Source organism: Phragmites australis, chromosome 8, assembly GCF_958298935.1.
Source record: "Phragmites australis chromosome 8, lpPhrAust1.1, whole genome shotgun sequence".
Taxonomy (NCBI): Eukaryota; Viridiplantae; Streptophyta; class Magnoliopsida; order Poales; family Poaceae; genus Phragmites; species Phragmites australis.
The window spans coordinates 29,912,824-29,930,455 of NC_084928.1; the positions used below are offsets into that span (position 1 = coordinate 29,912,824).

General features: G+C 43.7%; 2 protein-coding genes across 3 annotated transcripts; both read right to left on the bottom strand.

The window, feature by feature from the left end:
• Positions 1 to 3,304: 3,304 nt before the first annotated feature.
• LOC133926984 (uncharacterized) lies at positions 3,305 to 4,561 on the bottom strand. Its single transcript, XM_062373185.1, has one exon. It carries the CDS (start codon positions 4,477 to 4,479, stop codon positions 3,697 to 3,699), a length of 783 nt encoding a protein of 260 aa, XP_062229169.1. The 5' UTR covers positions 4,480 to 4,561; the 3' UTR covers positions 3,305 to 3,696.
• An 871-nt stretch (positions 4,562 to 5,432) lies between these two features.
• Positions 5,433 to 9,240, bottom strand: LOC133926985 (SPX domain-containing protein 1-like). Of its 2 annotated transcripts, none has more exons than XM_062373187.1 (3): positions 8,787 to 9,240; positions 8,560 to 8,688; positions 5,433 to 6,098 (listed from the first exon to the last, which is right to left on the bottom strand). In XM_062373187.1, the coding sequence occupies exons 1-3, from the start codon at positions 9,076 to 9,078 to the stop codon at positions 5,644 to 5,646; spliced, it is 876 nt and encodes a 291-aa protein (XP_062229171.1). In that variant the 5' UTR covers positions 9,079 to 9,240; the 3' UTR covers positions 5,433 to 5,643. The 2 variants fall into 2 exon arrangements, with proteins under 2 accessions (XP_062229171.1, XP_062229170.1); XM_062373186.1 differs by having other exon boundaries at positions 8,560 to 8,692; positions 8,791 to 9,239.
• Positions 9,241 to 17,632: the final 8,392 nt, after the last annotated feature.

Sequence of the window (17,632 nt, forward strand, 5' to 3'; positions counted from 1 at the left end):
CCGCCAGTTGGTAGAGGTGGCGGCGACCGGTGGCTGCGCCAAGCAGTGTAGTTCGCTCTCCCTTTTTTCCTTTTTTTTCCTCTGTGTTTTCTTCCTACTCTGTCGGTCTCCTTCCCTGTCGTCTGGGGGCCACCAGCGTCATCCTGCTGCAGATCTGCAGCAGGCCTAGCCAAATTCGATGTCCTGCCCTTGGGGCGTGTTGGTGCTAGCCGTGGTTCGGTGCAGGTGGTGCTGCTGGCCACCGTTTTGGCGGATGCTTCTCGTCGGGCCACCCACCAGTCTCGACGACGGCTCCTGGGTTGTTCTATCTTGATTTGCTGCCTTGTCACTTAGATCTGGGTGCCATCCTGCTGGATCTTATCATGGTGGTCTGGTTTGACAGCTCCCCAGCAGTTGGTGTTGGCCGGTGGGTCGCCCCCCTGGTGCTACGTCATCGGGCTTGCCCAGCTGCATCCCCGCCGATTGGCCTCCCTGCTTCGGTGGGGTGCCTGTGTGGTGCCCGACTAGATCGATGCTGGTGGCAGGCCTGCCCCCTCGTGGTTGGTTGGGCTGGCTCATCGGCGATATGGGGCCTTTTGCTGGATGCGTTGTGTCGGTGTAAAGAATAGTGGGGTCCCTTGCGGGCGAACCCACGCCGGTAAGATATTAGCAGATACCGTATGCCACGTTTTGTCCAGAACCGCGGTCCTCCCGCACGACCAGTCGGCAACCGCGCGGCCAGCCAGCGACCACGCAATCTGACTCTCCGACCGGGCTGCGTGACCAGTCCCCAGGTCACAGGAGCAAACCCCGCAACCAGTCTCCTCTGGTCGTGGGGCAGGTATGTGTCCAAGAAGTCTAATCACAATAAATATTTTTTCACTTAAGTAGTTCCCTTCCCCAGGTCCCCTTTTCCAGTCGTCTACGGCGTGGTCGGCGCAGAGCGGCTGTGACCCATCCCATAGCATTAATCACTACGGGATGCCCTGACAGGCGTGGCAGAAGTTCTTTTGCAGGTATGCAGGCGGCGTATGGGAACGGGACAGGACAGTTCGGGCGACCGGCATGACGCAGACGGTGGAACAATGGGACGGGCTTAGTGACGCCGTAGAGAAAATGGGATACGTCCGCTCTTAGTAATGATAGGCCTAGGTGAGAAGCTCGGGCTAGGCCTGAGTCTGTGTCTCGACTCACGTGTAAGTACTCTCTCCCTCTGATATATAAAGGGAGGAGTACCAGACTTGTAGAGAAAGGGATTTTTGGGGCCCAAGAAGTAGAAGGCAGGGCAAGAAAATCATAGGTAACTGGCTTAGACCACAGGAAGAAGAATACACAGGATGTGAGACTATTACCCTGAGGGGGGCCTGAACCTGGATAAGCCTCGGTGTTCTTGAGTCACACACACAGCTAGATCCAACATACGCTTCTTGAACAAAGATCACGCACCCATCGTCCGATACACTCCTGAATCATTGTCAGGGATTTACCCTCGACACGCTGGTAGCTATGGTTGGGTTCCCCTGTTGGCCTTCTGTCGTGCTCTGTGACACGTGCCACGCGTTCTGCCTTGGCATCGTATGTTTGTTGTTGATGCGTAAACTGAGTTAGGTTGGGTGCAGTTGTTTGTTGTTGGCGTCGTATGTCGTGGGTGTCGTTGAGTTGTTCAGGGTCGTTTTCACCAACCTCTTTTATAGGTTCACCCCTACATCCTTGCTTCGCGGTAGCTCTTCTTCAGTTGGCGCTTCACGGTAGAGTTCTGATCCAATGCGCGCTCCTCCAAAACGACGTGTTGCTGACTTGTGTGATAGAGTGGTGCGGCGTGGGAGCAGAGCTCCGCTGACCAAGTTGTGAGGGTGTCAGTTGTTTGTTTGGTTAGCACGTGAGGTGAATTGAGTTGGTCTTGGCTGTTGTCGGGTTTGTGTTTTTGTAGTGAGCGTCGTCTATAGAGTTGATGTCGTATTATCGTCTCGGAGTGTCTGTTAGTTTTCTTTAAAGCCGCGTAGTTGTAAGATTTTTAGATCTAATTTTCCTTATAAACTAGATCAATTCTTTTCTTCTCTACAATGCTCTTGCCATCCTTTAAAAAAACAATTAGTTTTAAAGCAGCTCATCTCACTCATAAGTCCATGTTAGCAAATACCTGCCACACAATATTTAACTGCACAAAACCGAATATTAGAAAAGCCTACCTAGGTAAGATGAAGGGAACAGACATAACAACCACACCTTTCTTTTCATAAGAAATAACTCATGTCCCTGTATGCATCGTTAATGTAACATTATAATTTGTCGACCTTCGTCCTAACGTTGCCTAAAGATCCTGCTTTTTGAAAACCATTAGTCGTTTTCTTAAGAGTTACCCAAAACACAGCAATTGGAGAAAATATTTTACAATCAACAACTTGTAATAGCTCTCATACATTATCGCTAGGCACAAGCATGCCTCTGGTATCCATCAGGTTGACATAGGAAACATGAATCGCAATGCTCCTTAGCTTTGTTGTGAATCGCAATGCAGGTAACGCTCTGTTTTGGGCAAGAAACTCATTGGCTAATTCCTATATTCCAAATTGTCATTGACATAGCCAACATTCTGAACAGATACTATAAGCACGCACCAGATTCAGGCCCTTGAAAGCAAATAAAAGCTATCTATTTAAGACCAACGAATGCAAAGGAGCTAAACTGAGGTTGCCAGCAGAATTGAACAGACATGCAGGATATTACGCTGATCATGTGCAAAGACAATGAGTACTATGTCTGGTGACAGATGCACACTAAAAGATCACCATCTCGTACTAAGTAACTTTTAGTTCCTTGTCATTTGAGATTGTAGACAAAATAACTTCAATGTGAAGCTCCGACACCAGTCACATGAACATGAACTATGCAATTTGCATGATACATGTTAAAAAAATAATTTTTAGTGATTTTGTGATGTGAAACCGACTGCTGTCATTGCTGGGTAGCTGGAACTAATTGAAATAGTCAGAACTCAGAACCTAGGTACAGCCCAAATTGCAGAAGTTCGCATCTTGGTCATGCCCACAAGAACAAGATGATCAAGGTATCAACTCAGAGTTGTAGGCTGAACATAAAATATAACATGAAGATTATACAGAATTACATAACACATGAGGTGGGGGGCAAAACTAAAGGTTCAAGTACAATATTGAGGTGATCAAAGGGCTCCAAAACAGCTGAACCTCCATAAGCACACAAAAAGGCCAGGAAAATTAAGTACAACCAACTACAAAAGAGGCAATGACACCGTTCTATGCCGGTCCCAGTTTAATTGCACCTGAAAAGTTGAATAGAAAGCGTATCTTTGTTAAGACTACGATTGTAGAACAGGAACGCTTTTGTTGTGTCCAATGTAGTATAACTTGAGTATGATAGCTGAAATGCTTGCCAAGTATCCAGAATTTAGGATGTTGATATGGAGCAGACATCCAAACTTGATGCAAATACATACATAGGAAAGACTAGCATCTAAAAACCTAAGTAGCAATAACTATTGGATTGATTCTTAATATGAATACCGAGATTGGTTACATACCATAACCACCTAATATGCCTACCCTAACAGAGATCACTGAAGGAATTGAACCTTTGGCAATCCAATCCCAAAGTGTGAAACAGCAGCACCAATAGAGCAATGAGGAACTGATTTCCAATCCACGCCATCGCAATGCACAACGGAGGCCGGCTCGCCTCCTAGAAGTCCATCTGCAGCCACTTCTTGTAGTAGACGCAGGTGTTGGGCGAGATGACCCCCTCCGGCGAGCACTCATCGATCCTGGGGCAAACCCCGCACGGGATCCCCTCCATCATCCCTCCCTGCGCAATCCCAGCCACCCGGTAGCACATCGTGCCGCTCCTGACGGCGGCGAACTCCCCCTCGCCGGTGCTCTTGACCTCCTCGAGCACCTTGTCGAGCGCCATGGTCCGCAGGATATCCTTGATCTTGTCCATGGCGTACCCGGCACTGGGCTCGTCCCTCTCGATGCCATGGTGGATCATTTGCGCGGTTGCGGCGCCGAGCTTCTCGACCTGCGCGAGGCACCTGCGGCGCGCGGCGGCTACGGCGTCGGTGTCGAGGCGGCCGTCGTGGTACCAGGCGCCGCCGGTGATCTCGGAGGAGGGCTGGAAATCGGTGGCCATGAAGATCTTCTTGCTGCGGTGGCGCACGTCGCTGACCTCCTTGAGGAGGCCCTGCGCCATGAGGGTGCGCGCGTGCTTGGTGGCGACGTTAGGCCCCAGCCCCGTCATCTTCCGGACTTCCTGCATCCACATGCCCTTGCTGCCCGCACTGAAGATGATCCTGTAGACCTCGCGCTCCGCGGGCGGGAGGTTGGCGAGGATCGAGGCCGAGATGGTCGGCGGCGAAGAATTGGTGGAGTCGGAGGGTTTCGGGGAATTGACGTCGGGTGGAGGCGCCGAGGCAGGGGAGGGCTCTGCCCGCGGCGGCGGCGGCGGCGGCCGCTTGCGCGGCGGCATGGCGCAGCGGATGAGGGGTGGGCGGCGGGGCAGGGGAGCACGAGAGGAGGGTTTTGGTTTTGGGCCTTGGGCTTGGTGTGAGGATTGATTCTAGTTGTATCTCCTCTTTAAACAAGGGACAAAATCAAAAGCATTTGTTGGCAAGCATTTTCCTTTCCCAATAATATTAGTAGGTTTAAATTTCGAATTTGGGATCTTAAAGATTTTGCAACATTATTGATTGACTAAACAATCCCAATACTACATATTAAAGAGTTTATAGAAATAATACCGATTTAGCTAGAAATTTGTTGCAAAAACTACATAAATGGTCCTCCCTGCCTAACTCTCTTCCACAGCAAGTAAGGATGTAAGTAGGTTTTTATTAATTCATTTCTATCCCATTTTCTTTGCTTTAAAATCCGGTTGAGTTCAATTAAATGAGTTTGGGTCCACTCAGTGACTTAGAGAAAGCAAAACTTGCATCCCTAACGACAAGTAAGTCCCATCTCTCATAGAACTCCTAAATCTGTATTTTTGGGAAACTTTCCCGATTAATATGAAGTTAATTGATAAAGTCTTCCAATTTTGTGATAGTTTGACCAATCTATCTATAGTTTTGTGGAATTTACTCTTTAAAATTTTTGAGCCGAAAAGCTGCACAGGCCATGACTTAATTGTCGCTCGAGTTGGAAGTCGGGTATGTCAATGGAGGTTCGAATTTTATTTTTGTACCAATGCATTTCACTTACGACATCTCTCCTTCAGTTTTCCGCAACAAGCAACTCAGGTCGAGCACATAATAACTTCTCAAAGAAAAAGAAAAACACACATAGTAAGAGCCCGTAATTTATGCCAAAATTCAGCTAAAGGGCAATTCCGAGTCGACCAGAACAAAATCAACTCTGCAATCCATAAACCCCGGTTGTAGATCAGCAAAAAAAAAAAAAAAAAAAAAGGTTTAATTCACAACAGAGAACAAAATCACCTCAGTTCTTTCTGATGGTTATGTTGGAATTCTATGATTTAGCAATGTATACTGAACATTTCCACCGTTTTACAGCTGTTAGGAATCCTGAATCCATACAAATTACTGAATATAAGATCCTGGTCCCATCTCTAGCAAATGTCAAGATTACAGTTGCCAAGCGTAGAGGAGGCACCAGATGTTGCAAATTGGTCATGTCATTTGGCGGCCTGCTCTATTATAGGTATTTTGTTCCACCTCTCCTGATCTTCCGGTGCATTGTTGCCCTGAAGAGGTGGCAACGAGAACATGCTGACAGTCGAACTCTTGCTCCGGATCTCCTTCAGTGACCTAAGCGCCGCAACCGTACTCTTCATGTACATGCTCTCCATGTACTCAATCTCATCTAACTCCGGGACACCACCACTGTTTACCAAGGAAGAACTGGGCTTTGCAGGCTTCTCTTCGTAGTTGCTGTCTCCTTTTCCATCTTCACTTGATACAGATGGTTCGTTTGTCGGTAGGAGCTGCTCCAGCATGGCTTCAGACTGCTTCACTAGCTTGAACAGGAGCTCAGTGGTGAAGAAAGGCTGCTGCAGGACTTTCTGGATGAAGGGCAGCCGGATCAGGGCTCCAGTTCTCTTGTCATATTTCTTTAGAATCTTAACCAATCCTGTAAAGGGCAACATGAGACATAAGAATATATGGTGATGAAAAATCTAAATAGCTAAGATATGAAGAATAGTTGTCCATGAGCAGTGGTTAAGACAAGGTATAAGGTTGACAACACCACTGTGCTTTGAGACAGCAAAAATCCAACCAAAAATTATCATATACAAACAATTCAGCAAGCATGTTAACTTCAGTGAACTGATTAGTCTCCGAAAACACCATATGCTAGGAAGAATTCTCACGCAACTATTTTTGAAATTTCAAATAGGACAATGATTTCTGCTTTCCTAGAGCCACGAATAATTATGGACTATAAAACAAATGGACAACAATTTCACCTAAACGCAAATTCAATAAGAAAACATCAGCGGAAATAGACACATAAAATATGCTTATTAAATATCATATCGTCTTTGTATGGCTAACAGGCTGTGACTTCTGAAACAGCACAGCCATATGATACCTAGTGATGTGCCCACTAGTGAACCTTAATTCTCAGGGCATGGGGCATAGCCCGGGGATTTCCACTCGTGAAAGATAAACATGATAGCATTTTGTAAAGGATGCCAGTAAAGGCACCATTGGTCAACTAAAATGCAACAAACCAACACTACATTGGGAAAGATGATGATCAAAAGTTTCAAACACATGTAATTCCTATTAGCAAAAGCATCTGAAATGAACCAGAACCAAACAACTAAAGAACAGGCAACAGAAAAGGTATCACACAGTAACATAGCACAAATGGTAAAGCATTCCAGTTCAGATATACAACAAGAATGGAACTCGTAACTAGAACGTTTAAATTAAACAATTTATAGAATAAAATCGGCTTATCATAATCCACAACAGTAAAGCTTCAAAATTGTTAGTCTTTTAATGTTGCAGTGTCAATCAGAAAGTCAACTGAACTATTCTAGACTTCACATACAATTTAATCATTTTTTAAGTCATCCGATCAAAGAACACAGAACTCAAACAAATGTTTGTGGGTCAACTTTTAGGGAAAATGGTTCCCTGCTACATTGAAACGGCATGCACGCTCCATCCAAGTAAACTTTGGTAAAACAAACGCGACAGGAGAAAGTTATACACGCAAGTGGGAGAGGGGAGGCAGGGGGCGGGGGTCTGGGGCGGAGTGTTATTAGTGGTACACTTTTTGAACGTTGAAATGTTTGTCTGATGATCCATTATTTTGATGCCTTACAACTTGCATCGCTGTAAAGGCAACAGGAGCAGCCAAAGCTCAAAGGCTTGATATTAAGGTGAATGGTCACAGCACATCCACTAAAGCCACTATGCTTGAGCACATGATGACACAAAGCAACTATTCATTGCCGCCAAGTCCATTACAGCTAGCAAGATCTAACTTTATGTGAGTAGCCTACGAGTGTAGTTCTGGCAAATTAATCTTGCATTACAGGTCGTCAAATGCATCTCAGTCAAGCCGAAAGGATTCAGTTCGGTTAATGAAGCTTATGACAGTGGCAACACAAATCTAGAACAGAACCACATGTTCAGGTTTTCTTTTGAAAGCTGGAGTACCTCTAAACTGAACAAATGTCCATGAAGATGCAAATTGCCAACATAACACTGCTTAAGCATTTTTCAGATATGTGGCTAATAAGTCGAAAAAAATATAAGACACCGCAGTCAGGATAACAACCACTCCTTACTCCACGATCTGAAAGAGCTCAGCAAGCCATATGAATTTGCAACCTATTGGACATGCGACGTATGGTGACTATTGAAAAGAAAATATTGTTTTCTTCCATTTCTTTTCTATTGTTACACTTATTTAGCATCAACTAACTGTATATTTTATTGACTGTTATGGCTCGCCACATCATATAAAATTCAGTTTACAGGGGAAGGACATATGACTTTTCCAAATAGTGGAGTAAAACAGGATGTGTTCCGAAACATGTGTTTTTGTATCGTATAAACCATCTATTTGGAAAATAAATGATGTATTTGCACTCATAACCAGACATCGCTAATTTCTCGCGAGAAATCAAAAATCTACATCTCGCAGCATACCGATTTCTCGGCCTTTACTAGTACTATTTCGTCAATAGTGAGGAAAAATGCATGTGCCATTTCAACTGCACTACTAGTGTCTAGATTCCTTGACAGCGACAAGTGAACCCCCTCACTGACAAGCAAGACATAGTGGCCATGACCATGAGACACGGCAAGTCCTCTCTTTCTTGACCATTGTTAGCAAGAAATCGTGCTTAGCTCCACCAATCTAGATGCATCCTCCCTCCACGATTCAAAATCCAGGCTAGCTTACTCGGATTAGCCTACATACTATCCAAAACACACAGGCACAATTCTTTCCAAGAAGAGATAAGCAACAACGGAAGCTAACAAATTCAAGAATAATTAATCATCAGACCGACATGAAAGCAACACCTAATGCGACGCGGCGGGGCGCGGGCGTGCGGCCGAGGACTCACCGGTGTAATTGAGGGCGCTGTAGTTCTCGAGCAGCACCATCTCGCCGTGGAAGTCCACGATCTCCTTGCGCACCCGCATGAGCTCCTCCTTGGACTCCCGCCCGGCCGCCCTCGCCACCCGGTCCTGCAGTTCCTGCTCCACCCAACCAGAACCGCAAACCCCAACCCCCCGATCAGATCAAGGAGCACCAAAACCATTGGGGGAGGAAGGAGGACGGATTGAGCAGGCACCTTCTGGCGGATGATGTACTCCTCCTCCTTCTCGACGAAGAAAGAGTTGAACTTGTCGAGTTCGGCCTCCAGCAGCCGCATGAAATCCGCCTCCTCCGGCGTCATCGCCGCCGCAGACGCATCCTCCCCGGCGTCCTCGCGGCGGGGCCGCTTCGGCTGCCGCTCGGCCCTGCCGCCGGCGCCGATGAGCTTGAGGAGTTTCTTGAGGTCCTTGTAGGACAGGAACTTGTCGCGCCACTCCGGCAGCGTCTCCACGATCTGCCCGCTCAGGCTCTTGCCGAACTTCATGGCCAATATTCGCGAAAGAAAGGAAATTTTCGGTGGGCGGGTGGATGGATTGCGCCGGTGATCGCCGCGGTGGACGGGGTGATGAAATAGAGGGGAAGGGAAAGGGAGGATCTGCGGGGAGCGGAGTGGGGACGCGGCGAATATTCGCGAGGAGGATATTAGACCCGGTTTGACATAGCCTCAGCTTTTAATTCCAGATTATATGTTATAGTCTAAAAATAGAAATAAGATATATCGTCTAAATAACCTTAGAGTGTGTGATTAGTTACTTAAATAGCAGCGAGATTATTCGATGGATACTTATAATCTTACGAAAAAACATGTTTAATTGTTTATACGTATTGTTTCAGTTTAATTTAGCGAATGCAAATATTCGCTCGCAGTCTGACTCGGGAGGTAGATTCCCTTCGCAGCCTAGCTCAATAGATACAGGCTACTATATTCACTCATACAGACGGATCCACTTATCGGTGTTACAAAATTATCTTCATACGAACAATCAATCACAATCTAAATTTTTACATCCGCTTATACGGTTTCAGATTCTATTAACCAAACAGAAACTCGGTATAGTTTATCCTGATGGATACAACTAACTAAATATTTTTTTTCAACAAATATGACTCCACTCAATCTGCTTTCTTTTAGCCTATATATACAATATATGCGGACAACCAATCATATTCTTAATATATCAATAACTCCAGCTTTATAAATTTTTAAAGCTTAAAATGCCTAACTCTAATAATTCTTAGGGCTAAGCTATGCCAAACATGCTCTTATTGTTGCAGTGTGCACGACATGAATTTATTCCTTCGCTTGCTCGCGCCAGCATGAGATCATGAGGGAAAATAATCATACGAAATCTGATCTCATATATTTAAAGGCTAGATCATAAATTTATGGTGTGACACGTGGTATTTTATTTCTTTTTTGTTTTTTCATCCATAATTTTCTTTGACTTATCATAAGTTTTATAGCAAATTATATCATATAAATCTAACCGTTAAATAAACGAGACTAGATCTCTTATGATTATTTTTGAGATGAGGAGCGAGGTGAGGTGGACGGGAGAGGAAGGGGGAGTGGGGGTGCTGGACGGCTGCATCTGTTTGTCAAGTGTTGTCAGCTCGTCATACTTGACAACCCTAGCTTGAGTTTGGGATGAACTTATTCGTCTTGTCTTTTCACTTATAGCTCACATTAACTCTTGAATTAGTAAATGTTATTAAAAAAAGGTTTAACTATCGTTCAAATAAATTATTTGTAATTCTATAATGTGAACGTGGATGGAGATTTTCATCCGGGAACACCTGCAGGCGGATGGGGCTGTGTAATCAGAAATAGCAAGGGCGATCGAGGTGATTGCCGCTGGTGTTGGGAGATGCTAACGTCCATCGAGTGCTCTTCATGCTGAGGCAATGGCGTGCTACCAGGGCTTGCGTCGAGCCGACGAGTCGGAGCCGACGAACAGATGCCACTAATCTTGCTGGTGCCATCCATGGTGTAGAACTTGATCGTTGCGACATTGGTGCACTTTTTAGGGAGATCAGAGGCTTTAACACTTAGTTTACTAGTTGTAAAGTTTCTATCTGCCCGCGTTTATGTAATCAATAGTAGACTCCCGCTCACGGTGGTGGTATGCCGGCCTTGGTTTGGATTCATGGTCGTGAAGGAGGTCCATGCTAAAGGTGATGGTGTCGAAGCTGTCGAAGACGAGACACTCCCCACCTAGTTTGTTAGATCTGGGAATGTGTTAGGAATAAACGCACATATCGGTATCGTCAGTATCAGACGTGTGAAAAAGGAACCACCATAAACCGTGCGTAAGTGTCGAAGGGACTAGCAGAGAAGATCACTGGGACAGTTGTGGCGCACAGAGGGGTGAAGAGGGATGTGCTGGTGCAACATACGGTTGTCAGAGTAGACGAAGTATAGTTGGGGAAGAGGCTGTGACTCCGATGAATAGGTTATTGTGGACCAAGACTTAAGGTGTGGTGGAACCAACGTCCTGAAGTGATGTCATTGGTAACTTAGAGAAGCACGATAGTGACAACCTTATTTGCGGAGGTGTATGTGCACAGGCCAACGACGACGATTTGGCGTGATGACAACGTGGAGATGGGGCGCTCGAAAGGCCATAGAGAAGGGGTCATGTCAACGAGCACACCATGTCACGCCGCAGTGTCATCAGAGGAGAGGAGACGCCAGAAAGGTCGAAGTCGAGTTGGTGAAGTTTGGAGCCGAAGAGCATCAACGAGTCGGCAGGGCGACGCAAACCAATCTATGATCAGAAAAATAGAGAAAATTTGATCTAAAAATGATCAGGGGAAAAACTTTAATCAGTAGCCAATCGGATGATCAATGATACGACTAAACTACAAGTTACATAGCCCCTGAGAGAGATAATAGAGATTAGATCATCTCCCAAGGGCGGGGTGATGGAAGCTGTGGAGGAGACAGCTCATGAACAATATTGGCTCGTACCATGTAAAAAGATGAATATACTACTATAATTGTGAATTGCATTATTAAGCCTCTTGTGCGTGTTAAGATCGGATCATATCAAACATATTACAAACAATTTTAATTATATCATACTCTACCATAACAGTTGATTATACTCTAATAGTCATCTCTTTTGCAGCTAAGACATGAAAAAAGTAGGTTTTAACAGAATCGGTTTTCATAATCATCACCTAGGATGTCCAACAGACACACTATTTTGTAGCTGCTGCGCACTCATCTTTTTATCTCGGCTTCTCTCACGCGTAATGCCTCCTGTACAAGTAGGAGCAGCACCAAGGTCTACTGCCTAACTAATCATTGACAGTGGAGATCGTCGGCCGCTATTGATGGGCTGTGGAGTCTAATCCTCCTTTAAATTTAAAAATGTCTTTCTTTAAACACATTGTAACATATTAACAAACCTAAAGCTGGTTTTCTTAAAATTAATAGAAAAAACTTGTTTTATCAAAACTTGTTTTTATTTAGGTGATCCCAACAACCACTAACATATTTTCCTTTCTACCAAGAATTTTGTGCCTAGCGCTTGCATTTTATATCGGTTAGGGTATTTCAGAACCAACACATGCCATGTGCAATAATAAATATCGACAAGAGATTTTCATATGACTTTAATAAGCCATTAAAATAGAAAGTATGTTATTCTTTTGTTAAACTATCCACTAAAATCTTTCATGCCACAAATTTCATACATTCGATAAAATCACCAATTTATCACTTTCTATTTAAACTCCACCACTACTCCTACTACTACTATTTTAAGAAGTATATGAGTGAGTGAGCAATAACATACCTATTATCCATACAACATCGTCACATGTGTTATTTCAAATTATTATATTTATAATATATTTTTTTATCTAATTAAATATCACCAAGTGTATGAAAGCGCCGAGTCGACAATGTGAACAAAAACACATGCCTGTCAAAAAACCACTTACCCACAGCAACGAGGAACACAGTTTTTTAAGTGCAGAAGATCCAAGCAAAACTCCAAAGATGCTCCTCCTCTTTAAGCACACGGACACGGCATGACTCGCATGCTGGTGCGATGGAAGATTCGGAGCATAATTCCTGCGTGTGGGGAGGAATATCCAACCGGATATGTCCCAGATCCTCTGCGCGCCGCTGTCCCAGCCTTAAAAGCCTCGGTCCCTCTCTGTCCCTTCTCTCTCTATCAACCGAAGAAAAAACCGGCAGCTTCAGCAGGAAATCTAGAGAGGGAAAGAGATTATCGTGTGTCGCTATCCGTGGAGCAAGTGCTTAATTACTCGATCAGAGTTAACCGCTGCCATTTCGAAGTGGCAGATGCTGTGCTGAGATTTTTGACTTTGCTTTATATCTACTCAATGTGTACTTATAGGATAGAATATCCTTACTTGTTAAGACAGTGATGTAGTTGATGAGATATTAGATCTTTATGTGATCCTCTTATTTGATGTGATGATAGGTTGTTACAAGTTCACATGTGTAGTACACTTCACATGGTATTGAGTGGTTGTTTGAATATTTTAAAGCTAAATGGTAGAGTAGGTGTTTAAGAAAGAGATCAAGTGGTCACTAATATTGGTTGATCAAGTAACACAAATGAGGACCACATGAAATGACTAGAAATGTGTCTTTCTTCGTTGGGTCGGTGAAAAAGTACACATGAACATTCGTCAACTTTTGGGTCCAGATAGGTGACCATTACACTTGGCTGTTTCTTTCACTTTTCAATTGTCAAATTAAATAAAGGTGGGTCATAAAGATATGTTATTTAAATGTAAATTTTTGTTTTATACTTTGGAACATGATGTGTGGTTAAAATATGTTGAAATGGTCTTAAAATCATAACTAATATGCATCCATGTGATTTTTTTTTTGCCTTCCAGAAATGACCAAATTTCTTGTGTTAGTGTTTTGCTCAATTGATATTTGCATATTGTAGGTTTGCTCCACGCACCATAGTTAGACTTTTGCTCTTGATATGTGTGTATTAACCACCATACTTTTTATTAATACAATTATAAACCTATGTGTAATCGTAATGCTCAAAACATAGCATAACAGACGATAAATGCTAACAATATTACAGCCTTTTTCTGCAGCAAAGAATATCACACTACACTTTTGTCTCTTTGTAATTCGAGCATATCCAGAATTTTAGATAATGGAGAACAAATACTATTAGAGGCCCGTTAACATTTCTTTTTATCCTAATTGGGAAGAAGGTCAAAGGGCCAGTAAATTGGTACGGAAATTCATTTGCATCCCCATTAGTGTTGCTATTATGCATATTTGATATTTTCATTTCTAGCGCAAAAGTGATTTAAGAAAACATAAACAGGTACCCAACGCTTCATCTGTTCGTCCATCTTCCTTTTGCGAGAAAAAAGAGAGATCTATTTCATTATTCAGAATAAGGAATACAATTATGAGCAATATGTTGCTCAACACACAGGAGCATGCAATCTCCACACGGCAGCGTGCTACCTAGGATCACTTTGTGAGTTGTGTGAGCTCTTGCGCTACACAATTTTGCTCTCTTTTTACATAATCAACAACAAATTTTGTAAGTTGTTGTGCCTTTTTCAACGTCTCCCCGAATGATAAATCTCTCATGAGATCTTTGAGACGATAAATACTAGAGTTTACACTAGAGGAAACTGATAATATGCACGTAGTCGCATTTTAAATTGCGGATTGTTTGTCCATCTCTATTTTAGTGTTTTGAATGTTTGTATTTTTTTTTTGCTATTTATGGTTTATTCTTGCAAGGCACTTCCATTACACTCATTAGACAAGATGTGAACTAATTGCATGCTTTTCCTCTTAAGCATGGTTCAAAATCAAGCTATATGACTATGTATTACGTAACTAAAAGAATATCATCAAATAAGACACTAATAATTTTTTATCAAAAATATTCTTTGCATTTGCATTTGATGCTACTATGGAAATAAGGCTACAACATCATGTACTTCATCCAAGCCATCTCTTGAGGCGGTTTTATCCTGAGAGGAAACTCTTCATGAGATAATGCACAAAAGATCGCTTTGCAAGGCAGCAGACTCTGTCCTGATCTGAACCATGGAAACAACATCAACCAGCCTAGCACAGCATAGACTAGATTTGAATATCTTGGCCACTCGTACGGAACATTGGGACAATGACCGGAATCTAGGAGGCACCTCTTTGCATATTCTCTCGCAGATGCCTTCGCCACTGTTATCGAGTTTGTACAGTCACTTTTGCCCGTTTCCAGTAGATTTTTGGTGCAAATGCACGTATAAATATCCATGCAGAAAGAGTGTGCATATGCAGACTTAGGTCACTTTTAACTTGCAGCCTGCTTGTTGAAGTTTGAACTTTGAAGAGAGGCGCAACCTGTGGAGGAAAAGAAAAGAAATGAAGACATGATTTTCTTTCCAATCCTCCTATTTTTCGGACGTTTCAAAACAAGCTCGATTTCAGATGATGAAGAACGGTGGCCACTGATAGGGTTAGGGTTAGGAGTTTCAAGATTTGGGGAGTCATCTATGGTTGCTGGACTTAGAAGAGGTTTTGAGAGAGACAGGTAGACTAGGCAAAGGAGGCAGGTGTGAGACGGAGCAACGAGGAGGCAAGGACGTCATCGGCCATGGGTGAGGTGATAGACCATTAGTGGGCTGGTGATAGAGAGGGAGAGCTCTAAAACGACGAAGAACACTAATCCAGTGGCATCCCCACCGTTGAAGACGGTGGAGGTGGGTAGTAGATGGGGACGAGCAGAGAGCAGTCCTGAATCTTCGGATTTCAATAGAATCGCTAAAATCTGTAGTACGAAGTAAATGCCATTTTTAAACGTCTGAAAATAGCACGATCCTTTCTCTCTCACCAGGGTCTGGAACGGTGCACGTAGAATTTTTTTAGAGGAATGCAGATTTGTTGTTCTTGTCAGCCGCTTGTTTGTGGTATGTGGATTTGTGTCTACTTCTTACTAATGCCAGCCTTTTTTCCCCCTAAATGCGCGCGTCCGTCGAGGAGTGGACCACCTTGAATAAAGGCTCACGAAAGGCCCAAACATATCCATCAGCCCACGCAATAACAAAGCCCAACCCGGTTGCTCGTCCGCATCCTCAAGTCCCAACTCCCAAGTCGTAAGCAAGCAAGCACGAAACCCGCGAGGCAATTCGAGTCCTCGCCGCTCGCTCCGCTTCGCCTCCGTGGAAATTTTACTAGAACTTTATTAAAAAATGGAATCTTTTCACAGCACAATATCTTCCGACGCCACGGAGGCTAGCGTCGTTCTCTTGACTGACATGTCATAACAGGATGCCAGTCAAAACGTCTTAAGGATGTATTTGGTTTGGGGACAAAACGGAATGGTATAAGGTGGCTCTGTTTTTAGAATATGATGATTTTTTTTGACGAGGATGAATGGAAATAAATATCATTAACTAATTATATTTTTAATTTTAAATAATAATCATTAATAATACATTAATTAATATGCACTAACGCGTATTAACACTTACAAATTTTAATCTCATAGTAATATATAATAATAAGTAATACAAACATACTAATATCACTAATTATTTTATTTATGAACATGATTAGACCAAACATCGTAAAAACAAAGATCGACTCCTCCCATCATTTCTCATCCTCTAAACCAAACATACTTTAAAAAGTAGCTCCGCTACTTTTGATAACCTCTTACTCTCACGTTCCCCATCCACCCGTCGCGCCGCCGCAGCTCGAGTCAGCCGTCACCGCTGCCCGAGCCCTCGCCACCTCCGCCCGAGTCGCTGATGACCCGTTGCATTTTGGACAAACGTATCTTTGAGCCTATTGTACTCGACAATCTGCAACACTTGCATCTGCGCTCCTATCCAAGGCTCCAGTTTGTGCATTCGTGCTACTACAAGAGGCGCCTCCTCAAGGGCACCGTCCTCAGATACATACATGCATGCCCTGCTTACTGATTGATGAAATTAATCCATCCATCTCTGTTAGTCCTGCTACCGAACTGCCTGCAGCTTACTCTTTGCAACTCTGCCTCAAGCATTGCCTAGGTGAATCGTGAAGCCTGCATCTACTTCTCCGTCTGTTATGGATGCTGCTACTGATGCCATGTTCTCCGCATTGCCTAAGTCCTACCTACGATGTTTTGTAAGCAGCAAGATTGAGAATCATGAGTGATCCATGCTTATAGTCAAATTTTGTGTATGTGCCAATCTATACTTTTTTAAAGGACGAGGTAAGAGGATTGCCGTGTTTTATTTAAAGAAAAAGAGAGGTCCAGTACCATCAAACTCCAACCAAAATAATCGGGGATACAACAAGCACCCGAAAATCGCACAACATAGAAGAACCCTCAACTAAGCAGGGGCAGCGGCACACTCATAAGGGCAGCACTACCTTAAGGACATGTCACACGGATGTACTAAAGACCACAACAGCAGCGCCAAAAATAAATGACAAAGACTACTCCAACCACGCCCTCTTCCTTTGATCAATGTTCATTTTTGCCAAACTTGTCACCGCTTCTGGGTCCGACGATTGCCCCTTGAAAATGCATCGATTTCTTCTTTTCAAACGTTCTACCAAAAGTACAAAACAGCTCCATTAAACTCCCGTCTACCTTCCCTTGTAATCTTGATACGTGAGTGTCGCCACCATGAGCGGACACTCATATGGTCAGCTAGAGCAAGGAGGTCGCTCCAACCAAACCAAAGAGATAGAAACACCACACTTGATTCGTATAGGAACATTTTTTGTAAGGTGGGTGACGTCCTTATTTGCGGAGTGACATAGAGAACAAAGCTATGTATGTGGGCATCCATTCTGCTCCAAATTTTCAGCCGTTATAATCTTCCTCTGCACGAGAAGGCAAGCAAACACTTTGCATTTTGGCTCGGCATGTGTCGTCCACACAGGCTTCATATTGTAACGCTTGGAAACTCCAGCAAATTGTATGTTGTAAGCACTCTGCGAATCGTATACTCCCACTTTAGTCCATCGCCAACGGATTTAGTACATTAAATCCTCCTGAAGATGC